General features: G+C 42.8%; 1 protein-coding gene across 2 annotated transcripts in view; it reads right to left on the bottom strand.

The window, feature by feature from the left end:
* The window catches only part of CDC42 (cell division cycle 42), a 46,036-nt gene extending 19,966 nt beyond the window's left edge, over window positions 1–26,070 (bottom strand). The window contains exons 1-3 of one of the 2 annotated variants that reach the window (XM_030537303.1): window positions 25,970–26,070; window positions 9,953–10,094; window positions 380–452 (exon numbers count right to left, since the gene is read on the bottom strand). In XM_030537303.1, the coding sequence (XP_030393163.1) occupies window positions 380–452; window positions 9,953–10,057 (178 nt within the window). In that variant the 5' untranslated portion in view covers window positions 10,058–10,094; window positions 25,970–26,070. The remainder of the gene's footprint in view (window positions 1–379; window positions 453–9,952; window positions 10,095–25,969) is intronic. The other variant, XM_030537301.1, reaches the window with a different exon arrangement.
* Between the last annotated feature and the right edge of the window lie 304 nt (window positions 26,071–26,374).

The raw sequence follows: 26,374 nt of genomic DNA, 5'->3' as shown, positions 1-26,374 counted from the left end.
CTTTGAAAATATATTAATTGATCCTAGTTTATGCAAGCCCCCCAGAGATCCACCAGAAAAGCCGGAGAAGAATGAATTGACATCTCAGAGGTGTTTTAAGATTTAAAAAGGCAGAAAAGAGTACAAAAGCCTATCAGACTCTTTATTCATCATAAGATAAAGAAGGCACAAGCTCAAATTAAAAAAAATACTTAAGTCACCTTTAAAAAACTGGAAAGTTGTTATTAACCGAGATAAGTCTTCCATGATGGCTGGCAAGATAGATTGTTGCATACTAGTATAGTTTTTTCTACAAGGAACTGATTGTGTGTAACTAGTACCTAAAATATACCTAAATGTTACAGAGTTAGTGTAAATACAGAAAAGTTAACTTTCTCACCTGCAGTATCAAACAAGCCTAGAGTATACGGCTCCCCACCAATCATCACTGTTACAGCATAGTTATCAAACACCTGCAGAGGGAAAAAAAAGTAGGTCAATAATCTAACCTTTCATTTTAAAAAAGTTAAGCCCATATAGATCAAAGAAATCCTTCCAAACATGAACTGAATATAAATTAATAAAGCGAAGTCTACTTGAGCATGCAGACCTGAAACAGTAACTCAGTGGAGTGAGCTCTGGAACACAATGTAAAATATCAATATTAACCATTTCACTTGATCATTTTAGCAGAATTAAGTTCATGTGTTCCCCCATTACTGTTGGATGTAGTAACATATCAGGGCAGGAGTACACCTGGGAAGCTAGTTGCTGACAAAGGAAGTGGGGCATTCAAAGCACTCCACTTCTAAACAGAATCACTGCTGCCCAAAATGGGAAGGAAATATACACCTTTCTTAATACCAGAAGCTCCAGTGCCCACCCACCCATCCTTCCCTACCTTTCTGGGCACCAAAATATTTCATTACCCTATTCAGCTGCCAAAAATATCCACCATCTCTCCCAAGTCTACAGTGTAATTGCACATTTTCAACTATGAGCTTCTATGACAGTGAAATTTTAAAATTTGGTGAAAGCATCAACTAAGCTATGTCTACTAAGGGTTCATGCCACATGACAAGGGACTTGATCATTTCTGGCCTCTGGAAAACTATTATTGCCCCGTGAACCTTTGTTCTCATATTTTAATCTAATTTCATCCTTGTTGATCCTCCAATACTGACTAGCATCACTGCAACCATAGCCAGTCTCCTCAGCTGAAGAAAATGTATAGTTTGAACTTTCTTTTCTTGATCACCAGCCTTATGTCAAGAGATTCCTAGCGATATTCCCATCCCCTCAAAATGGTGCCTATCATAGGAGGCATCCTGCTAAAGGTTTGAACTGCATATGAATGCCCCACTTCCTTTGTCAGCAACTATCTGCCCAATTGCACTCCTGCCCCGATATCTGTTATTACATCCTTTCAAAACTTTGGGAAATCTACCATTGAAAGAAAAGGAATCTGATCTGAAGATCTGAACCAGGTTTCTCATGAAGGAATGTTCCTTGGGCTACTGTGTGAACAGAAGATACTGCCTTAACCACCGCATTTTCTACAAAGATCCAGGAAATTGTAAGCAGCACCCTCATTACCACAAAGGGGAAGTGGCCCCAGTTTTGGCTTTCTTCTATAATCTGATTTTTATCTATGGTGGAACAGAGTTTCTGAAATCTGAAGTGTTGGCAGGCAAATAATTCCTTCTTTGGGGTCAAGTACTACTCCCATGTGAATTATGGTATGTGTAGGCATTGGGTGGTCAACAATTAAGCAGTGTGCCACTAAGTATCCTCAGAGTGAACTCCATAATGGTCTCTATCCTCTAATAGTTGAAATACCTGATAAGTAGATCAACCAGAAGTAGACAGACAAGTATTCCCTGTACTCTCAGGCTGCGGATCACTGTGAATATTATGCATGCTGTCACGAGGCCGAGTGGGTAACACTTGCTACTGGATGTCTCAGTGGAAGATAAATCGGTGACCACTTCAAGAATAAACTTTGGGTATGGTTTAACACTTCATCCTTTCACACCAGAATTATAGAGTAGGTCAGTTATCAGGGCTTGAAGTTCACCCAACCTCTCATAGAAGTGATGGGTATTAAGAATGCTGCCTTGAATGACAGGCAGGAAAGAGCATTTTCCTAGTGGTTCCATCAGTTTTGTTAGCACTGAGTTTAGAAGTTCCAAAAACAGGGACTGGTCCTTTTGCAGTGGTAAAGTGTTTGAGGCTTTGCAGGCATCAAAGTGATGGGATGAAAGAATGCTAACTCCATGTGCTGGCAGCCAGACTGATTGAAGGATGATAGAAGTATTGCAGCTGAATTAAGTGACTTGGTGTCGAAAATGTCTTTCATGTCTTATTGTAATTTTATTTTGGGTAGAATTCCTACATTGTAGCAAGGCTGCTTGAAATTGAAGAAAGTAAGCTAGCTCTGTGGAAGCCTGCTTCCTATGATACATGCTATCAAGTCTAGAAACTACAAAATGGGATGGAGAATTTGATCATACCTCTACAGAGTATAGGAGATCCTAAAAGAGAGGCAGTTGATAAGATGTAAGCTCTTTGGGGCATGGACTGTCTTTTTGTTTGTACGGTGCTTTGCAATAGAGTCCTTGCCTCTAGGCCAGAAGTGGGGAACCGTTTTTGTATCAGGGCCATTCGGGGGAGGGATAGCTCAGTGATTTGAGCATTGGCCTGCTAAACCCAGGGTTGTGAGTTTAATCCTTGAGGGGGCCATTTGGGGAACTGGGGTAAAAATCTGGGGACTGGTCCTGCTTTGAGCAGGGGGTTGGACTAGATGACCTCCTGAGGTCCCTTCCAACCCTAATATTCTATGATTCTATGACCCACTGAAAAAAATAATCAGTTTGGGCCACACATGTTCAACTCGTGTGTGTGTACGTACATACGCACACACATGAGTACACGGGTGAAGGCTTGGGGCTTCCCCCCCAGAGGGTCAAGCTGGCAGTCATGTTTCCAGCCCTGCGGGGGGGTGTTAAGACTCACAGTATTCCCTCACCCCCACCCTGGGGAAAGCTGGCACTCACGGCTCCAACCCCATGGATGGGAAGACAAAAGTCTCTGTGCCTTCCACTCCGCAGGCTGGAGCTGTGAGCATCTGTGCCCCCCTACAGGGCTGGAACTGTGAGGGCCAGGTGCCCTGAACCTCCGCGCTGCCCCACTAGGTGAGCTGAATGTGTGTGGCCCGCGGACCAGACAAAAGTGAGCAAGGGGCCAGATCCAGCCCACAGGTTCCCTACCCCTGCTCTAGGCATTAGCACAATACAAATAAAGGCATTAACAACGACCAGCACAGTTCCTGTGGCTGCTCTAGAAGTTAGCCTGTCAGTGATCCTTAGCCATCCTGAAGCCATGGAGACTATTGCTCGGTCTTAACATATCTTCTGAACGACCACAGGAGTGAGACGAGTTGGAAGGAACTCTTCTCCAATACTTGAGGAAAGTATTCACCAGAAATATTTTCCCTGAACAGAAGAAGGTATAACTTTGAATTTCCTATGAACGCAAAGGGTTCTACTCAAAAATCCCTACCTGAAACTATCACTCATTATTTCCGACACCACTCATGCTTGCTTTGAAGCTTTTCTGTCAAGCGCAATCCAACCACTAGGTGCATGGGATGGTCAAGATACCAGTCAAAAAAAATCAGGCCTTCTTTGCAGAGTATTTGGGAGTGACTTCTCTTATGCTTGTTCAGAACGTTCACTGCCATTCTGGTTCTGTCAGCATCTGAACAACTGAACCTTGCAGAGATGGCAGAAGTGACTTTAGGGCCCAAACAAATATCTCTGCATTCCAGCGCATTTAGGTGGCCATGGACTTCTTGTTCATGTAAATGGGCTCCTAGCCCAGTTTGGAAGCATCTGTGGTGATAATTGCTAAGGAAGCTAGTGGATTTGAAGGAAGCTTTCATTACATTGTCCCTGGGCTTACACCATCTGAGCTGTTGCAGGATGTAAAGAATTGGTGAACCAAGTCTCTAAGGTGTCCATTTTTATGGTTTGATTTAGGGACACCCAGTGTGGTAGAGGCTTCATGTGTAGGTATTTATAATCATACATGAACAAAGACACCAATGTGAGGAAAAACGCTGTTCCCTGACATGGTTTCTTTAAGACAGACATGGCTTTTCAGATCTGTCTTATGGCAGAAAGGCTTCTGCCAGAGTTGGGGCCAGAACTGCTCCTCCTTATAAGATATCCTCCAATATAAAACAAGCATACTGTTTATTTGCAGACCAAGAGTCTGCAACAGAGGATGTTAACCTAGAAGTAAGTATGCAAGTGCCTGGCTGAATCATGCTTGAATGAGCCAAAGGTTCAGGTAGGGTTAGATATGTAATTACCATAGCTAAGCACTTTGAATACCTTTGGTGCCATGGACAGCTCAAAGGCCTGCCCTCTGTACCAATAGTAACTTTTTCCCCCAACAGTTAGATATTTCCGGTGCAACTGTCAGATGGCTATGTAGAGCAGGGGTGGGCAAACTACGAGTCGCATCCGGGCTGCCAGACCTTTTAATCTGGCCCTCGTGCTCCACTGCCCCACTCCAGTGCTCTTGCTCCAAACACCTAGCACTCCAGCTGAGGAGTGGGGTCGGGGGCTTGCCCCGCTCCAGCCGCCTGTGTGTGAGAACACACGTTACTCTGGCTACCCAACCCAAAAGTGCCTCACGCGCCCTCAGAGCCTGGAACATGCAAGCCCAGGTGTCTGCTACTTGTTGACTTGTGATTTTCCAAGCACCCAGACGCGATTTGATTGTGGGCTGTTGAGACCTACGTGGGAGGAGATTTGAGAGCAGGGGGCTGGTGAATCTTAATGAGTTCCAATGACTGGAAGCTGATGCCCGAAAAATCCAGGGTAACATACAATTTCTGTTCAGACAGAAGCAAAACTGCAAGGTAAAAATCAACAAACAGCCCAGTAATGTAATTTTCTAACAGCACATTGTTCAACAAAATTATTTTAATAGTGTTGATTTTGAAACAAACCTGTGTTGTCCCTGTCTGAACATGAACTGTTAATTTTGTAAACATTCATGGCCTGCCAGAAAATCTCCATACCCAGATGTGGCGTTCAGGCTAAAAAGTTTGCCCACCTCTGATGTAGAGGCTACCATTTTGTTTAGATGAAGACCTGCACAGCCAGCTTAGGACAGGGTAGAGATGACTATTCAAGCTCAGCATTTTGAACTTGAGGGACTTAATGAATCTGCTTCATCTCGGATTCACAGAGACCTTCTACCTTCTTTGGTATCAGCAAGCACCTGAGGTAGGATCATACCCCCCTATACCCTCTCCCACAGATACTCCTTGAGGAACTGTCTCTATAGCTCCTTTGTTGCAAAGGTATTCCCAGAGGTGGTGAATATCTTGGACTTCTCTGCATTATTCCCCTTCCTTCCATTGTTGAGTGTGCTCTAGGAAGAGGGGAATAATGGAAGCTGAGGAGGTGGAATAGAGTGAAAGAGAAAGGGGATCCACCACACTGGTGTAGTGACAATGCATCACTTTCAGATGAAAGCCTTGTCTATACTGAGGTTTTCACTATTGCAACTACAAAATGGCTTGTGCGGTACAGAAGTGAAAACCATTACTTGCATCAGTGTAGCTAACAGGGGTAAGATGAAAGTGGGAGTTCACAGCATACACCAGTGCCTAAAAACCCAAGTGTATGCAAAAAGTGGCAATCCCCCTTCTCCTTTACTCTACTCCAAGAGAAGTCAATAGACAGACCGCTGGCCAAATCCGGACCACCAGATGCTTTTGAACAGATGCCCAAATCTTTTTTTACACTTATTATAATTGTTATTGTTTTTCCTCTGGAGTCTGGACCTTCACTAGACCTTCATCAAGAAATTTGGACCATGACAAAAAATTGACTATCCCTGCACTTGCCAGCTTCCTTCTCCTTGAGCACAACCAGCAAAAGGGGATCTCCACTTTTTTCTTGCTAGAATAATATGACTTACTAAATGAGTCATGTCTAGCCAGTTACTCTCTATTCTTACTGGTATGCTTGTGGGCGGGGGGGGAGGAACGACACAACACACGACTTACTGTCCATCATCCCAGATTCTACCTCTGAGGTAGAAAATATCAGTGGGGGTAAGAAAGCGTATTTCAGCAATCCCACACAGAACCCTTAGCTGCTTTTAAAGTTTCCTTGCCAGGAATCACAACTGATCATTTAACACTGTTGCAGGCACCACAGCAGAAAACAGCCTTGCAGGCACTCAGTCAAGTTTCTTTTTCAGCTATAAATGCCTCTGAGACATTAAGGCTGGCTGACAACAAATGGATGACTCATTTTCATTTTAGAAACAATATTGGCTGTTGTATTTCTATATTTTTTGCCTGTGTTATTACTATGAGCATTGGCAAGAAAAATGAAAGTCACTGTCCATTAACAGAAGTTTGAAATAAGCCTCTGTGCATTCACACTATAGGGAGATGGGCCTGTAGAGTTGCAGGCCAACGGAACATTCCAACAGCAGTGCTTGTTGGGGCTCCTGCAAGCAGATCCTACCCACTTTCAGACTCTGAACATTCTGCATGCAAGGCTAGAAAAGGGGATGTAATATAACCAAAGTTCCTTCCACCTGAACCTCAAAGCTTGAGAGTAACAGAACTCCAAGGAAGAAGGGAAGATGGGCAGATGGACAGTATGAACATGCAGAAGCCTATCTTGACTACCACCAGCTATTGCTAAGTAACTTTTGTTTCTTTAAACAAACTTAAACTTACCTTACAATAACTGCTGGGAATTTAGCAAGCAATGCTACCCTTCCCCAGAAAGGTGAGCTTAGGCATCCTAGATAAACAAAGACTGAACACTGCTCTCAAGTGTGCATAATATATTCAGGCTTGGTGGAAGGCATAAGGCTTATTAAAAGTATGTATTGAGCTCCATGTAGAAGCCCTATAGATTTCCTACTATGTGACACCATAGTCAAGCCCAAAAGAGGACTTAATGACAGGCATCTGATGCCTCTGATGTTGGATCTGGTCTCTTGATGCTGCCCATACCAGCCAATTGTCCAGGTAAATGAAAGTTTGAATGCTTAAATGACAGATGTGCTGCTAACACTGACATACATATGGTGAAGACCCTTAAAGCTTATGACAAACTGAAAGGGAGCACTATGTACTGATAGTGGTTGGTGCCTACCACAAATCGAAGGTAATTAATGTGGGAGGGACGTATCACAATGTGGAAGTATACATATTGTAAAAATCGAGGACAGCTACCAGTCTCCAGGGAAGAAGCAAGGGCAACCATCCTTAACTTGATCTTTCTGATGAATCCGTTCAGCTTTCTTAAGTCTAGAAGAGGATGGATGCCCCCAGATTTCTTCGAAATCAGAAGGTATCAGGAATAGAAGCCTTTCTATTCATGTTGGTAAGGAACTTCTTCTATTGCTCCCAATTCCGGAAAAGACCACAGCACTTGAAGTAACAGTCTCATGAGAGGGGCCCTGAAGAGGGACAAGGAATGTGGGTTGCTAAAAGGAACTGGATAACACGTCCCTCCTTAACCATGACCCACTTGTCTGATGTGATGTTTTCCCAAGCGTGGTAAAAAAGGGATAGACATGACTCAAAAGGAGATACTGTTGATGTACTGCCTTCAACCAAAATATCAAAATGACTGTTCTAAAGATGTCTGATGAGAAGGATCCACTACATTAAAGACAGCTATTGACATCTAGGAGATCTTGGTTTCTTCTTAGAGGGATATTGAGGTCTGTGTTGGAGAGGGTCTAGTGCAGCAGTTCTCAAACAGTGGGTCGGGACCCCAAAGTGGGGGTTGCCAAGAGTGACATTAGACTTGCTGAGGCCTGGGGCTGAATCCCAAGCCCCACTGCCCAGGGTCCAAGAACTTCAGCCCTGAGTGGCGGGTTTCAGGTTACAGTCCCCACCCCAGGCTGGCAGAGCTGAAGCCCTTGGGTTTCGGTTTTGCCACACACACACACACACACACACACACACACACACACACACACGCAGCGCCCAAGTTTTGGCTGTGGGCCCCCACCTGTGGCCTTCTCCTGTTTCTCTCTTATGCCCACCTGACCAGATAACAGCCTTGCATGTGGCACATTGTTTAGACCCAGGGATCTCTTCACAATAAGTCTTCCAGTAAAACTAAATGACATTCCCAGGTCAATCTACCCCACTCTCTACTGTGTCAGTTATACTTTTATTACTACCTGGAACTGTCTGCATGGGGGATGAGAGAGCAGGGGATTACTTTAGGTGAGGGACGGTACCTGTGCCAGGAAGGAGGATGGGGCAAGTCGACACCTTTGCCTAGGAAATTGGACAAAAAGGGAGAGAAGGAGGGGGAGAGAGCCTGCTCGAAGGGCTTTGGTTTCAGTTTTGGGCTGGCTGGGAAGAGGCAGAGAACCCCAAGTCTGGGGTCTAAGATCCTTGCCCCCATCCTAGAGGGACCTGGCTGAGGGGTCCTGGTTGTACCTACAAGCCCTGCTTGGAACTGTGTTCCTGTCATCTAATAAACCTTCTGTTTTACTGGCTGGCTGAGAGTCATGGTGAATAGCAGGAAGTGGGGGATGTAGGGCCCTGACTTCCCCACACTCCGTGACAATAACTATACTATTCTACACTATATACACTTATACTATAACTAGAACAACTTTATAAAAAGTTTTCTAAAGCTGGTTGACCAAAGCTAAGGCTACATGGAGCTACAGCTCTTGCCACAAGCAGTGAGAAGAGAGTCAGAGGAAGGTGGTGGACATGCCCCTTTTATGCCCTTGCCTGAGACCCCAAGGGCACATGCGCTGACTATTGCTGACAAAAAAGTCTCCAACTCAAGTGCATTGCACACACGCACACACACTTACAATGGAATGTATATTTGCACAATCACTTGAAGGAAAACTAGGTAATCAGTTCCAATAGAACCAGAAGCTTGTACTGCCACCTCACTCTCACTTAGTGATTTTTTTCCTCCTCCAAAGGAAAGGAAGAAGAGGTTCTAGATACCTCCCTCTTGCCCTCGGGACCACAGAGAGGATTAGGACCTGCGGGGTAATGCTTCTTAGAGCTATCAGATAGATCCTCTGCAGCCACAACTTTGCCATGGTTCTTCCAAGTTTAAACTGGAGAGGGAAGTATATTGATACCTTGTACCAACAGACGTTCTGATCCTTGCTGGTCAAATTCCTTTGCCTTGATTCCTGGAATCTTAAGTATACGGCTACCTCCACTACCCCTTAGCCCCTAGATGGGTCATGAGACAAACATGGGTCCATCATAGAAACTGAGGTATTGGAAGCCTCAGAACCATAAGACTTGATTGTCAAAATCTCTTACAGTAAGAGAGCCTGTAGGCAGTTCTGCCTCTTTTCTTGTCCTCAAGATCTTGCAGATGGAATACGAGAAGGGACAGTATCACTCCCCAAAGACCGAAGAAGCAGCATGAGCACATGCATTTGAGGCTGCAAAATGGTCAGGAATCGTCCCTATTTAAAATTACATCTTTTAAGCATGTATGCTGCTCATACCCCACTTAAAGGTAAAAGAGCTTGAAATAATCCCACCTCACAGCACCCAACTGTACCGTCAACAGATGAGAGGGTTAGGTCTTCAGATGAAGGCTATGCAGCAGGAACAGATAAATCATGGACAAGAATTCACTTATACCAATGTCTCAAAACATGCAGAGAAGCCATACAGACACTATAATAACTTTTGCTTATTATAAGCAGAATGTGCCTTGAACATGTTGCTTTCTAGCTTGTCATAAGACGTCAGGTCTGGGTACCAAGTAGAGAGGGAGAGACGTGATAAAAGCAAAGATCTGGGAGGAGCACAAGAAAGTAACAGTATATAGACCATAAATCAACTACAGGATTATGCTTTTCCTTTCGCCCGCCCCCAAAACCCCAAAACAATGACATTTTCACCATTTATACTCACCGTTGGTACATATTCCGATGGGAATTTGTTTGTTGTGTAAGAAATTAAGAGACATGTTTTACCAACAGCACCATCACCCACAACCACACATTTAATCGTCTGCATAGCTGAAGTCCGTTAGTATATCAAATCCAATATGAATCTAAGGGAACAAAAGAAAAAATAAATATTTAGATTTTTTGCTTACCTTCTCACAGAAAAGCACTAAGTGTCATCATCAACCCAGTTTCATCGAGCAGTCTCAACTGCAGAATGAGCATCTTTGGTCACTGGAGTTCTCTGACCAAGGTAGCCCCACACTCATAATTTCACACAAATCTCAAATAGGTCGTAAAAAACTGGTTAATACACTAGGTCATTTTTAGCCTTAGTCCAGTGGATTTTTCTACTCAGCACACCTATTGGTCAATTTATGGTATCAGCTGGCATCTTGCCTCCAACTGGTGACAAACAGCATGAACAAAACAAGAGTCCAGAAAGCAGCTTTATGGGAAGGGTGTCCAGAAGCCCATGTCACTTACAGATGCAGCAATGCAAATTAACTGAAGAGTACAGGGTTGGGCCACAACAAAAAACTAACTTAGGCCTTGTCCACATCACTGGTTCTCAACCAGGGATCCAGGGCCCCCGGGGGGCTACAAGCAGATTTCAGGGGGTCCGTCAAAATAATCCAGAGAGCAAGAAAGGTGTTAAACTCACTGGGGCCCAGGGCAGTAAGCTAAAGCCCGAGCCCCACCACCTGGGGCTGAAACCTGAGCAACATACCTTCATAGTGCCCCCTGTGGCATGGGTCCCCAAGCAGTTGCCCTGCTTGCCACCACCTACTGCCAGCCCTGGCTTTTAATCTACTGGACATGCAGAAAAAAAGTTGTTGTGGCACAGGTGGGCTATGGAATTTTTATAGCATACTGGGCAGGGCCTCAGAAAGAAAAAAGGTTCAGAACTGCTGGCCTACACCACCACTTTTGTTGGTAAAACTTGTCAGTCAGGGGTGTGAAAAAACACGCATACCCCTGACTGACATAAGTTTCACCAGCAAAAGTGGTGGTGTGGACAGCTTTATGTCAGCAGGAGAGGCTCTCCTGACAGGGAAAGCTTTCAGCAGTACAGTTGTGCTGGTGTAAAGTCTGTAGTGTAGACATAGCCTTAATTTGATTGTCAATGTTACCTTGGGTTTAGGAAATCAGCCCTGATTTAAGAAATAGGATTCTTACTAAAAAAAAATTGGAAATTTTTTTCCAATAATTATTTCAATTCAACCCAAGTATTTTAATGCAATCTGCATTTTTTGTAACAAGTTCTCCTCCATCCATGTGACAGAAGTGAAGAATTACCGTTTTTTCTTCAAATGCTTATTTGTTTTCAGAACAGATATGGAAATTGTTAGACATTTTCAGTGGTTTCTAAAAATAAGGTTTGCAATAGAACCCTCACTACAATCTTATCTTTTAAGCCATGGGTGCATAAGAATTAAGAATTAAGCCAATTTTAGGAAATGGTGCTTTATATCTTGTTCTGAGAAATTCTTTGCTACCATCTGGCATTTCACTCCTTCAACACTCATTTATACTGCTCTTTTCAAATACATTAAGCCCTTTACTACAGGGAAGACTTCTGTAGGCACGGTAGACAATGACATTAAACCTCTACTCCATGTCATACTTTGGCTAGCACCAGAAAAACCAGGAATTTGCTAACCTATGTAGACATGGTAGAGTAAGAAGCATACATATGCTGCAAAAATTCCAGTGTCTAATCTGATGCCACATTTTAGGGAACACACTCCAGTCATGTGCCAAACATATAATTTCAATAATCTGGCCACCCAGGAGAGTGCAGGGTTAGTGTATTTTCAAAGGACAAGTCCTTGTTCAAAGGGATTATTGGTAAATTTAGTCCTTTCATTCAGGTCAATTTGACTACATATTTGAGGTTAAGACCAGTGACCAGAGAAATATTTAATGACCTACACAATCTCACTTAATATTTTCCCTACATTCTATGGCACTTGCATACAAAGGCAGAGTTCAGCATTTAGTTATAAGAACGAGAAGTACTTGTGGCACCTTAGAGATGAACAAATTTATTTAAGCATAACCTTTTGTGGGCTAAAACCTACTTCATCGGATGCATGCAATGGAAAATACGGTAGGAAGATATACAAACAGAGAACATGAAAAAATGGGTGTTGCCATACCAACTATAACAAGTGTAATCACTTATAGTATGACTGAGGGACAAAAATAATGTTTTTTTTCTCTGAAACATGTCAGTGAAAAGCAGACAACATGGAGACCAACTCAGTCCTGATTTAAGAAATAGGATTCTTACTTAAAAAAAAAAAAAAAAAAAAAAAAGAGGAGAGAGGGAGTGTTTTACAGCAGTGATACTCAGACCTCAGCGTTCAGAAGACAAATTAGCGATTACCCAAAAGAGCCACAGTAGTGTGAATTCATTGTTTCATTTACTATAGTACTATATATTTTTAATATATAAAATTCTCACAGCAAATACATTAATAATTTAGTGCCAATAGATAACTTAATTGGTTAACAACATAGTAAAAGCACAGTGTTTTAATATGTCTCCTGCAGCTCTTTGCAGCACACATTAAAGAGCCTCAGTTTGAGTATCACTGGTTTAGAGAAACAGATCCATAAGAAGATAGGGACTAGACTACTCTACTTTAAAAATGATTTATGGTGAATCATTCATCCTAGGATGCGGAACTGCACTAAAGACATAAGGATTCAGACGCAATCCCCATCGGTGGCAAGAGCAACACTATTGCAGCTGCTGGCAATACTATAATATACCTTGTCAAACAGATGGTTACGGGTTAACGTCTCTTTTTCCTGTAAAGGGTTAAGAAGCTCAGTAAACCTGGCTGACACCTGACCAGAGGACCAATAGGGGGACAAGATACTTTCAAATCTTGGGGGGGGGGGGGGAGAGGGAGTGTCTTTGTGCTTTTTGTTTGGTTCGTTGTTCGCTCTCGGGACTGAGAGGGACGGGACATCATTCCAGGCTTTCCCAATCTTTCTGAATCAGTCTTTCATGTTTTAAAATTGTAAGTAATAGCCAGGCAAGGCGGATTAGTCTTAAGTTTGTTTTCTTAACTTGTAAAGATTTCTTTTGCTGAAAGGATTTTTTACCTCTGTTTGCTTTAACTTTGAATCTAAGGCTGGGGAAGGAGGGGTCCCTCTAGTCTATATGAATCTGAGTACCCTGTAAAGCATTTTCCATCCTGATTTTACAGAGATAATTTTTACTTTCTTTCTTTAATTAAAAGCTTTCTTTTATGAATCTGATTGATTTTTCCTTGTTTTAAAATCCAAGGGATTGAGTCTGAACTCACCAGGGACTGGTGGGCGGATAAGGAGGGGGGTTAATTCCTCCTTGTTTTAAGATCCAAGGAGTTTGGATCGGTGTGAAGCCTCTTAAGGCAACCCAGGGAGGGGAAAGTCTGGGGGGGAAAAGGAGGGGGATGGTTAATTTCTCCTTGTTTTAAGACCCAAGGGGTTTGGATCTGGGTTCCCCAGGGAAGGTTTTGGGGGAACAGAAAGTGTGCCAGACACTAAATTCTGGCTGATGGCAGCGTACCAGACCTAAGCTAGTAATTAAGCTTAGAGGTGTTCATGCAGGTCCCCACTTTTTATACTCTAAAGTTCAAAGTGGGGGAAAAAAACCTTGACATACCTGATGCAAGAAATAGCTAAAAATTCATGTGCTCAGTCATGGGAGAAATAAGGCAAAAGAAAGATGTTGAAGGTCAGAGAGGATAAGTGACAAAAGAAAGTTGGTTAAGAAGTGAATTGAGCAAAGACTAAGCTTTAGTGAGAATTTACTGGTTCATTTTATTCAATTTCTACATGAAAATGGAGGGAGTATAGAACTCCAACTAAGTTACCTAGTATATTCAAAAGTGATATCAGGTCACAACTAACTAGCTCAAATACTAAGTGTAAACCAATTTAAAACAGATCTAAATTATGAATATGCCACACTAACTCTCCAATGGGATCCATTCAGGAAGATAGGCTGATCTGTATTTTTTTTTTTTGTTGGACTTATTATAAGGTAGGCTCTCTGAAGCTGTGGGACCAGGCTGCATTGGTAGGGAGTGGATAGTATCTGGGCGAGGCCTGGAACTCACTTCCTGTTTTCAAGAGGGTGAGTTGAAAATGTAAGTTGCTGCATGGGCTTCTCAGTTTTTTGTATGCTTGTAGCAGCTTTAGTTACAATCTGTCACCCACCCACCCAGCAGCGCTTTCTCTGCAATGACGACTCTTGGCCACCTTTGGGAGCCACTACAATACCAGCACCGAGAACAAGATAATTCTTCTCCACGCTAAGTGCTCCACTTATTGGTGACTACAGCCAGCCTGCAACCTTTCAGAAGAGGTGTGCCGAGTCTTCATTTATTCACTCTAATTTAAGGTTTCGAGTGCCAGTGATACATTTTAATGTTTTTAGAAGGTCTCTTTCTATAAGTCTACAATTTATAACTAAACTATTGTTGTATGTAAAGTTTTTAAAATGTTTAAGCAGCTTCAATTAAATTAAAATACAGAGCCCCCCGGACCAGTGGCCAGGACCCGGGTAAGAGTGCCACTGAAAATCAGCTCACATACTGCCACCACGCATGTCACAGGTTGCCTACCCATACAGAAGCAGATAGCAGATCCCAGGCATTAATCTCCTTTATCTCCCATTCTGTTGTTCTCCCCTTGGAGCCCTACTCCAAAATTCCACTGAAAGCCACTCCTAGTTTTAGTTTGGATAGGTTTTTCCACAACAAGAAATGCTAAACCCACAGTGACACTTTGTAATGAAATGGATGAGGTTCTGATTGTTTAATTATAAACTTTATAGCTTCAGCCAATATGAACATGGGGCCTGAACTAATCTCCTTTGACAGGAGAGTGAGGTGTGCTAGTAAAGAGGTTTCAGAATCACTTGCTCTAAATGATACCAAGTGCAATAATTAAATACAACAGGGAACATAAACAAAGATACACAAAAAAAAAAGGAAATTCCTTTGTGGAATTTAAGCCTGTAACTGAATCTTTCCAAATTACTGACATACCAAATGACCCCTTTTCAATAACATGTATAAAATACTCCCAAATACAGTGGTGTCCTTTTAAAGACACATTCAGCTTTTTTTTTTATTATTTTTTTTTGGCAGGGGAGGAAGACGGAGATAAGAGAGTCAGGTTTAAGGATTTATCCATGCTGCTTCTTGTCCAAAAAATCTTGCGTTACGATTTAAAAAAAAAAAAAAAAAACCCACACATTTTGGCTTTTAAGGCCATATTTTGGCACCTAAATAAATGGTCTGATTTCCAAATACAGATCTGGTCTACACTGTGGGGGAGGGGGATAGAAAACAATCTAAGATATGCAACTTCAGCTATGAGAATAGCATAGCTGAAGTCATCGTATATTAGATTGAATTAAAATTACTTACTTCATGTCCCAATGGCGCGCCACGACTCCCCCATCAACTTTGCTTCCTCCTCTCGCCGAGCTGGAGTTCAGCAGTCGAAGGGAGAGAGATCGGGGATCGATTTATCGCATCTACACTACACGCGATAAATCAGTCGCTACCCGACCAATCTGGCAGGTAGTGTAGACGTACCCTTAGGATCTTAAGTTTAGACTTTCATTTCTGAAAGTCTTACCTGACACCTAGTGTAAGTCTAACAAAGAAAAATTAAACATTATCTACAGATTTTTTTAAAAGTGCACAAACGCACACACACACAGATTAAGAAAAAAATAATCCAGTTCAACCCAAGATACGAGCAAATTCCTCACACCCAATAAAAAGTGTATCATTTGCTGAGAAAAGCAGGGAAAATACTTGTTCATACTTTTATAGATAGTAAGTACTTCAAGGCAGGAACAGAGTCCGTGTGTGTGTGTATATCTAGTAGAATGGGGTTCCTGGGTGTTATTAACTATAATTAAGATGAAATTATTTATATAAAACATTTCCTTCCTTTGTTTGCCTTCTCTCCATGTTTTCTACCCAGTCCATCTCTCTATTCCTTTTCTTTTTACTTAAGGACCATTTCTATCTGCTCTATGAAGTACATAGCACATTATAAATAAAGTCTGTCCCCTTAGCTCAGCAAAACTACTAGATTCCTACAGAAGGAGCTTCAGTGGTCAGGAATATTACATGTCACTTAGGTTGATGCACAGCTCAAAGAATTACAGAAGTAGATGCCTTGATTTCTTATTTAAGCACAGTCTCATCAGTAATTAAATTAAAATGCAAGTTTCTTGATTTACTTCCAAATTTAAAACAAAAAGCTACAAGGTTCCTAAGGCAACATAGTAATCCACACATTGCAGACTAGTTAAGATATGCTCTAGTTCAACCACAAGTTATTGGGATCATTGCAAAAATTAGATGGCTATTCTATGGGCTGTTTGCAAAAGATCAGATGATCACATCCTTTCTAGCCCTAAAATCAGAACCTATAAGCTATTAAGTTTTTACCGTCATATATGCAGCATGAGCCATTAAAATTGATAAGACAGACATAGCTTTTCCATTTCCAGCCTTGAGTCTAAGTTTGGTAACTTACACTTGCATCAATGCCTCTTTTTTAGGTTAAAACATACAATACATCTATCTAGTCTGAGGAAACTGATCCGTCAAATTTGTGTACACATCCTGTATTAGTTTCCTGTTGAGCGCCAGCTGCATCACAGCTTCCTCTTTTATGGACCATGTAACTGCGGCTGTTTCATTGCATAGATTGGCTGAACTTAAAAAGTTCACTACAGGTAAATAACTGCCTGTTGGTAACTGAGAACTTATTTAATCAAGCTCTTTGGAACATCAAAACTCATTTGCAACACATCAACTCTATTATTAGAAGATCTGAGATTAAGTCACAAATTACTCAAGTAAGGAATTTGCTTAGTGAGGCATTTTGCTTGTTGAATGCTCATATTTAACAAGTCCTCATTAGAACAAAGTGAAACTATTTTTGAAAGTTGTTTCAGATGCAAAGCTCTGTTTTAAATGACTTGACAGTCTATTTACAGCATTCATATTATGTCTCTAGAAACCAAGGCTAAATGTGCTTCATAATGCATAGAATCAGGGACACAGTGGAACCACATGGATCAATTCCACTCACACTCACCTCCCTTGAACATTTTGACCCTTCCCAGAACTTCAGTATTAACCAACAGTGTTAACTATATAACTGACAGATTCCAAGAAATTAATGCACTGTTAACTTTACTGAAGTTCATATTTTAGTTTCCATTTTCAATAAAAATACAAATTCCAGTTTCAGCTACCTTACTTCTGCTGAGCATCAGACTTTCCCAGGTCTACTAGCTAGTATTTAAGTAGCACAATTAATAACTTGGGGCTTGGCTACACTGGCACTTTACAGCACTGCAACCTTCTCGCTTAGGGGTGTAAAAACACACCCCCCTGAGCGCAGCAAGTTACAACACTGCAAAGCGCCAGTGTAAACAGTGCCCCAGCGCTATAAGCTAATCCCCATGGGGAGGTGGAGTACGTGCAGCGCTGGGAGAGCTCTCCCCCAGAGCTGGCGCTGCGATCACACTCACACTTCAAAGCGCTACCGCGGGAGAGCTCCTGTGGCAGCACTGTGCAGCTCGAATGTAGCCATACTCTTGGATTGCAATGATAGCAAGACACTTAATTCAGAGTACATCTCCAATGGAAAAAGAAAAAAAAAGAAAAAAAAAGAAAAAAAAGAGTACTCCTAACTTGAGGTGAAACAGTAGTGAGAGCAACTGCTTTGAACTCTGGTTAGCAGCTCAAGTTCAACTCTCCCCCCTCCCATTCCTAAAAGCTTTAACTTTAGCTGCTAAGGAAAGCTAAAAGCCAAGGTGCCATGTCTTCACTGCTATTTAAAGTCAAGTTAGCTAACCTGAGATAAGCACACAACCTCTTTTTGTAGTGAAGCTATACTCTCAGTTACTTTGTGCTTATTTTGAAAGTTCACAAAGTAACCAAAGAGCATCTTACCTGAAGACTTCTGATATTAAAGTTCTGCATGTAAAAAAAGCTACCTAAAAACACAAGCACTTTTTTTACCCCTGTTAATTCAAATTGGTTTAGAGCTAATTTGAGCAAAATTCCCTTTCAAAAGTGACTTCTAAACTAAGACCAAACATGGAAAATTTCAGCAGCTTACAAGCACCTACAAAAAATAAAAATGAAGGTTTATCTTCATCACTGAAACAGCATGTTTAGTAAAATGGAACACAATCCCATGTAAATGCTTGTTCACGGTGCCTTAAGAAACTGATGTTATCTTCCTCATTATCTTAACTCCAAACTACTTCCACCCCGAAACAATTTTCACCTCACCAAAAATGTTACAGGGATGGACACATACACCACCCTCATTAACTTGTTTATTTTTCAAAAAATAAGCAAGTAATTTCAGGTTGTACACATTCCCTCAAGTCTCAATATTCTTCCCCCACCCACCCCTTTTTTGGTTAAAAAGATTTCTTACTACCTTACTGCTGTGTGAAAGGTCGAGGAAACTGACCATAAATGAAGTGCTGTTCAACACAAAGTATATAAAGTGAAAAATAAAATGTTTTGCCTCTTAAGTTTAGTGATATTCAGCGTTACCTGCAGTAGGTAAAAACGTCAGTTTTTTTTAAGTTAATTTTATGCCCTTTTACAGTTTGTGGATGTAATTATTTGTTCACCAATTCCAATACCTATTCACAACTTTTACAGCTAGTCTGTAACTGGTTAGTTATTCGGTTGGCTCTTGACATTGTTTGTGTTTGCTTACCCCATGGTTAACACTATTAGTAACTGAAAGCTAACAGTGTTTAACTTTTGCCAATATCCTACTCTGACACATTGGCTTCCTGTCACTGGTTGAGCACACATTTTTTGAAGCAAGGATAAGACTATGCCCATGTAATTGGTTTTGACTGATCATCTTTCCTCTCAGCTTTCTGTCCAGTGGATGTCCCAGAATATTGTGCTCTGTGTGTGCACCTTCTAGGCATTCTATCCCACCACAATGCAGTATTGTAATCTGTGAGATAACTAAAGGCCCATCACTAAAATGACAAATTATATTTGCCTCCTTCTGTGAGTAGCTGTGGTGTCAGATTTCACTCAAGTGTATGAAAGGAGGATAGCACAAAAAGTACCCTGAAAGCATCAGAATACTTAAAAATTTGTAACATTGTCAAAAACAACCAACTCAATTTGAAGAGGGCTAGGAGCCTGGCCAAAAGCCAGACTAAAGAGAGGTTCCTCTCCATGCAGCCTAACCACAGGAAGGAAGTGAAGCAGTTGAGTCATACCTCCCTTGTGCAACACCAGGTGCTGACCATTCAAATGCTGTGGTGAGCATGGACCTGATAAAATTCACAAGCTTACAATGCTGTTGGTGACTTAGCCCAAGAGTAGGTATATGCAGAGGCCTCCCTAAGGAAGAAACAGCAATTATTGAGGGCAAAAAGTGGAAGAGGAAATCTTAGACCTCCTGCCTCCCAGTTTTGTGCTCATTACCCAGTGGTTCTCAAACTGTGGGTCAGGAGATACCAAACTTGGTCACAACCCCATTTTAATGGGGTTGCCTGGGCAAGTATTAGACTCACTGGAGCACAGGGCTAAAGCCCTAGCCCTGCCACTCTGGGCTAAAGCCGGAGCCCAAGGGCTTCAGCCTAGGGCGGTGGGGCTCAGGCTCTGCCTCCACCCAATCTGCCCAGGGCAGTGGAGCTCAGGCTCCACCGTCATACCTCCACCGGGTATTTTTGTTGTCAAAACAGAGTCAAGGTGCAATGAAGTTTGAGAACTGCTGCATAAGCTAAGGAGGCCTTTTCTCAATGAGAGCAACAGCAATTCTTACAAGACCATGTTTCTGATAAGTGCTTAAAAATCTCTAAAACCCAGCTCTGCAGAAGGTTAGGAGAGAACGGAATTAAGCTTATAGTGCATGAGGATCAGGCAGCATGGACACACAGCACTTGGACTGTCAAACTTGCTGAACTCAAACCAACTCTACTGCACATGAGCAAAGGCTTAAAAAAGCAGCCATATCAAGACTGATTTTTACCAAGCAGCTAGAAGACACTTCTTAAAGGCTATTCCCATGGAAAATTTCAACCTCCTGCACTCAATTCCATCAGCTTGAAACCGTTTTCAAAAGAATACAAAATTGCAGATTTAAGTAGTTTGGGCAGGGGAAGAATTTTCCCATTAAATTTCACAAAAACAGAAGTAGTTTTGCTCATCTTTTCCAAACAGAATTTCACTATTGGACAGAGACCAGGCATAGTAAATTTCAGTTTGAAAGGTGGTTAAAATGGAACTAACTAAGACAATTTTAGCTATTGCTACAGCTATATTATATAGAAATAGAAGGTAGATTTTGTTTCAGTTCAGAACCATGAAGTTGAAACCACAGACGGCTACGCGCCTAATCTTCTCTTGCCTTGTCTATTCCCTCCCACTTCTCGTTACACTGACTTGTAATATTTGGTCTTATTTCCTTTGCAAGCTTTTTGGAGCAGGAAATGTGCCTTCTCATAACTTTGCCAGTATTAAGCACTGGCATTCTAGATTGTTAGTGGTGTAAATTTTCAAAATACAGAAAAGGCCCATGCCACTTAGCATAACGGGGCCCAGATCCTGAATAATGCGCCTGGCGATACTATGAAACAAATGATGCTTCACGAACGGTATGTGATCAGTTTTCAATTTTACTGTCTGTTCCTTAGACAGTTGAAAGTAACGTGCACAAAAAGTTGGATGCTCACGCAGTGATGGTGTAGTAAGAGATCCTAAACAGGACAGAAGGTAAAGTACCAGTAGAACATCTGAAATTCAGAAATGTTGATTTAAAAACCTGTGTGTCTTTCTTCTACATTTCCAAAAACTTTAATAATGGTATCAAAAATCTCTCTCTCTTCCATCTCATTCCTTTTCATTCAGAAAAAGGATCTGCATGGTGACCTGATTATCAACTGAAGATGCTGTGTCCAATTTGGAGATATAAACTGCTTCTCTTTAAAGTGGGAATCATTAGCAAGAGACAGAAGCAGCAGTTCAAACAATTAAATATTGGTATCTCTAAAAATCTGGACCTTGCTTGCATCAGTTTAACTTTACTCTGTGTCTAGGGACTAAAGGTATGTGGACTTGTTTTTTTCACCCAGCAATTCAATGAACTACAGGATATGTAGCAGAAAACCACAGACCATCTCCTGCCTTAAACTAAATTCTTCACACCTTTCTGCTCTTCCCACTGATTTTAGACATTTATACCCACACTATTGTAGGGAGGGATGTGCTGGAAGCTGTAATATAGGCTACAGAATGCCTTATAAAGCAGCAGCAGGAGATGGACTGTATTCCCATATGGCTGTGCAAACTCAAGACATCCACAGCTCTGCACCAAATTTAAACCCTACAATATACATGACAATCAGTTTTAGAGTCTGCTAAAGTGTCAGAATTGGTAGCAATTCCCTCTCACTGATTCCTTTGCTTAACACAGCATATGACCCATTCATTATGGCTGAGATTTTCAGAGGAGCTTAAATAAATTAGATCCCAACTCTCCCTGAACTTCAATAGGATGTGGGTGCCTAAAGAACGGAAAGTCATTGATAGGTTGCTGATATTACAAGTCAGTTAAACAAAATCTATCTAGGCTACTGTGATTGTTATAATGCATGTTGCTTATAGCAGTGGTTCTCAATCAGGGGTACACGTATCCCTGGGGGTACGCAGAGGTCTTCCAAAGACTCATCTAGATATTTGCCTAGTTTTACAACAGGCTACATAAAAAGCACTAGTGAAGGCAGTATAAACTAAAATTTCATACAGCAACTTGGTAATACTGTTCCATATACTGAAAATGTAAGTACAATATTAATATTCCAATTGATTTATTTTATAATTATATGGTAAAAAATGAGAAAGTAAGCTATTTTCAGTAATACTTGTGCTGTGACACTTTTGTATTTTTATGCCTGATTTTGTAAACAAATAGTTTTTAAGTGAGGTGAAACTTGGGGGTACACAAGACAACAGACTCCTGAAAGGGGTACAGCAGTCTGGAAAAAGTTGAGAGCCACGGGCTTATAGTATTGTTATTATGTATGTTATGAGGTTCCAAGCAGGGATCAAGGCACATCTTCCTGATTTGTAGGCAGAGGCAGCTCCAGGCACTAGCACTCCAAGAGGGTGCCTGGGGCAGCAAGCCACGGGAGGCACTCTGCTGGTCGCCGCGAGGGCGGAAGGCAGGTTGCCTTCGGCGGCATGCCTGCAGAGGGTCCGCTGGTCCCGTGGCTTCGGTGGACCTCCCGCAGATGCGCCGCCAAATCCGCAGGACCGGGGACCTCCCGCAGGCAAGCCGCCGAAGGCAGCCTGCCTGCCGCCCGTTTGTAGGGTTGCACACATTCAAATGCTAAAAAGTTGAATTTAGAATGTTTATGGGTATGGCTAACATGATCTAGGGCTTTTTAGTTTTGGTACTAGATCAAAGGTCTAGCAGGAAGAAAGAGACTGCTACACTGAATCAGACTAGTGATCCGCCTAGTACTGTATTTGTCTCTGAAAGTGACCATAGTAGATATTTTACAGGAAGGAGCAAAATAACAGATACTTAGACTCACATGCTCATAGTTATTTATCAGTTCCATTTCAATTTATCATTGTTTTTGTACTAAGAGAATGGACAAATAAAAAGCACCCAGATTACCTGCTGCCAACCATACATCCAGTTACAAGGTAATCAGACTAAATGCATCAGTTACACGTCATGAAAAACACAACCATAAGACATTACATACACTGCTACCTCAATATAACCCTACCCAATATAACATGAATTTGGATATAACGCAGTAAAGCAGTGCTCCGGGGGGGAGAGGGGGCTGCGCACTCCAGTGGATCAAAGCAAGTTCAATATAACACAGTTTCACCTATAACACGGTAAGATTTTTTGGCTCCCAAGGACAGTGTTATACCGAGGTGGAGGTGTATAAGCACATATAGCTCCGTCAAAGTTTCACCACATAAGCAAGTTAACAAATCTTGGACATGTTCCATCTTGCATCAGAAGCAATGTTTGTCACCATTCTCTGTTCAATTACTCAATGAAGACTTTTAAAACAAGTTGCTCTCTTTACAAAGAGTGGTAATAATGGAAATTTTGATCTACTGGTTCCAACATGCTGAGTCAATTCTGTGCTTGTACATGTATAAATTTTGTACATCAACATGCTCTTTTCTAACAGACTTTTCCATACTAATTTTTCCTTCAACACACTGAAAGGAAAACAAAGGTTAGCATAAGCTGCCATTTTACAAGACTGTACTTTGAAGTTTGCCATATTCACGTATTTCTAGTGACCAAAAGCTTCAGATAGAAATTTTAGGACACTAACAAAATAATTTCTATTTTATTATGGAAAAGTTAACCCTTTACTGACTGCAAATGATAGCTCTGAACATTTATAGATCTACTGCATTATTCTAAGAAGTACCATGATATTTCTTGACCCATTTCTCAAACCCACTTTCAAAAAACAAACCAACCAACCAAACTTCCTGGGCACTGCAATCTATAATGCCATACAGTTTAAATGAACCTTATTTTCCCAGAAGCAAGCCATACCCACAGGTAAACCTCAGACAAAGGACTCAATCACAAATGGCCAAACTAAACTATTTCTGACTGTATTCCTGTCAACCAATATGGTTTCCTCAAAGTGGTCTTGTTTATATTATGCATTTGGCTTTAAAAAATTCCCACCTTGCTAACAGTACATCCAGTGAAGTTTCAGGAGTATTATCGTAGACAAAGCAACAGGCTTTGTACCATCCTTTTGTGAAGATCTGCTCCAAGGACTTCCACCACACGGCACTTTGAATAGTGGCTACTGCTTGGACTCTTGCCCTTGGTAGCATTTCCACTGTTGCTACTACTAGTAAATATACACCAGCATGAAGTTTTTCCACACACAAAAAAGGGCTAATGCAAGTACAGTCTGAGGTGCCAAAAGAACACTTATAATACAAACAGGGGGAGGGTTTGTGCACTACAGTAGTTCATATGTATCACTTTCACAATACATTTGAGATTTGGAATGAGTAAAGGGGATTTATAAGTCATCTATCAGCCTATCCACCAAGCAGCACTGAATCTTATTCTCTTGTAGCTCTAGCCAGAAACAAAATGACATGACTACGGAAAGAGTTAAAAAAGGGGCAAAAAATGTACACGGTATTGGAGGGAAAAGTATGCTATCCTATGTGCACCTGCTTTTCCACTATATGAGATAGCCCATGACTGGACTACAAGGGAGAATAAGGCAAAGAAAGCAGCTTCCATGGACAAATCATAACTCGGATGATGTCAATGATTCTTTTTGAATTAAGAAACAAGGTTAAATGAAACTACTGGTTCTTTTGACGGGAACTCTTAATGTTGCAGCTCAAGTAAATAACCTTTAAAATATCTAGGAAGGAAGTTACTTTCACTCACTCTCTTTTGTTCACTGACTAAGTAAAAAACAATCCTGCAATTCTTTTAGACAAACTAGTATTCATATATTCTAGGGCATTAACCAATGGACCAGAAGGCTGAACCCATAACATACAAGTATACCAAAAAGTTAATGTCATATTACAGTTGAGTATCAGAGGGGTAGCCGTGTTAGTCTGGATCTGTAAAAGCAACAAAGAATCCTGTGGCACTTTATAGACTAACAGATGTTTTGGAGCATGATGCATCCCACCAAGTGGGTATTCACCCATGAAAGCTCATGCTCCAAACCGTCTGTTAGCCTATAAGGTGCCACGATATTACAGTTAAAATAGTCAATGAACAAGAATCAGGAAATGAAAAGATAAAGCTGGTAAAGTAATATTAAGCCAGCTCTACTCTGCACAAGTGTCACGTAGTGGTTGATGCATGAGGTTTTTAAGGTCAGGCTTGACAAAGCCCTGTCTGGGATGATTTAGTTGGCGATTGGTCCTGCTTTGAGCAGGGGGTTGGACTAGATACCTCCTGAGGTCCCTTCCAGGCCTGATATTCTATGATTCTTTGTGACATGTACCTCAGACAAAGACAGGATGGTTTCTGTCCCTTTTACACATCTCGCTTGTCATAGCAGTGAAGTACTGGAGATCTGAATTTAAAGTTAAAAAGCTTGAATGTGCAGCATATGCCAGGGACTAGCTAGGTGCTGAGCCCTCTACCTCCAATCTCTGCTCCCAGTACGGTGGAAGTATAAGTCTTCCGTGCTGGGAGTGCAGCCCAGTCAGCCCACTATCAATGGTTCTATACACAGAGGCCGGCGCGTTGGGCTCCTTGTGGATCTTTGTTAGCAGGATGGTAGTGCAGACCCAACATCGGCCCCTGGGCTCCCGGGCAGGCTGCGGCGGCAGTTGCTACGAGCAGGGAGAGCACAAGGCGTGTTCCTCCCGTACCCCACCCCCAGCGACGGCCGCTGGAGCCCCCTCCCCAGGCTGGGAGCGGACACGGGCGCCGCGGCCGTTCAGAACTGGCGGAAGGCGCGAGCGCCCCGGCCCGGGAAGGGGCGAGCGCAGAGGCCGGGCCCCACATCCCTCCCTAGTGCAGTAAAATGTCGGCGGCTCGGCACAAGCAGGAAGTCGGCGCCGCGGGGGAGGGGGAAGCGAGCAGGCGCCCCCCCCCCCGTATCCGCCCCCTACCCCCGGAAACGCCACCCGGGGCCCGGAGACTGCAGCCCCGCCCGCAGACAAACGGCCACGGCCCACCGGCCCCGCTGCGCCCGGGAGGCCCGGATCCTGCTACTCCGGCGGCGCGCACCGAGGGCGGCTCAGCGAACACCCAGCCCATGGCCCGGGCCCGGCCCGCTCCCGGAAAGAGCCCCCAGCCTCGAGCGCGGCAATGGCCGCGATCCCCCCCTACATGGCGGGCGCAGGGCGAAGCGCCCCCCGAGATTCACTCGGTCCCTCTCCCCGCAGCACTCCCTCACCTCAGAGTCTCCGCCGGGCGTTGGCAGCTCTGTGCGGGTTCTCCTGCGCTCAGGAGCAGGGGCACGCACTCTACGTCACCGCGCACGTACGCAGGGGCTGGCCCAAGAGAGGCTGTAGGTTGGGTCCGCTGAGTAGCGAATTTCCCGGCCCCGCCTCCCTGCGCTCCTTGCGGAGGTAGCCCCGCCCACCCGGGGCCGGTCTCCTCCCACTCAGGTGTTCGCCCCGCCCCCTGTCTGTCTGTACGGGAACGCCCATTGCACGCGGCATCTACCCATCCCGCGGACGCCCCATTGCACCCATCGCTATAGAGCCCTACGCCATCCCTTTGGGCGCACCCATCACCCCAGCGCCCTGCCCCATCCCCCGGGGTGCCCCATTGTGCCCATTGCCTCCTCACCCTGCCC

Source organism: Gopherus evgoodei, chromosome 18 (genome assembly GCF_007399415.2).
Source record: "Gopherus evgoodei ecotype Sinaloan lineage chromosome 18, rGopEvg1_v1.p, whole genome shotgun sequence".
In the NCBI taxonomy this organism is placed as follows: Eukaryota; Metazoa; Chordata; order Testudines; family Testudinidae; genus Gopherus; species Gopherus evgoodei.
The sequence above is the reverse complement of the archived record's forward strand: the minus strand, read 5'-3'. Positions and strand labels throughout refer to the sequence as shown.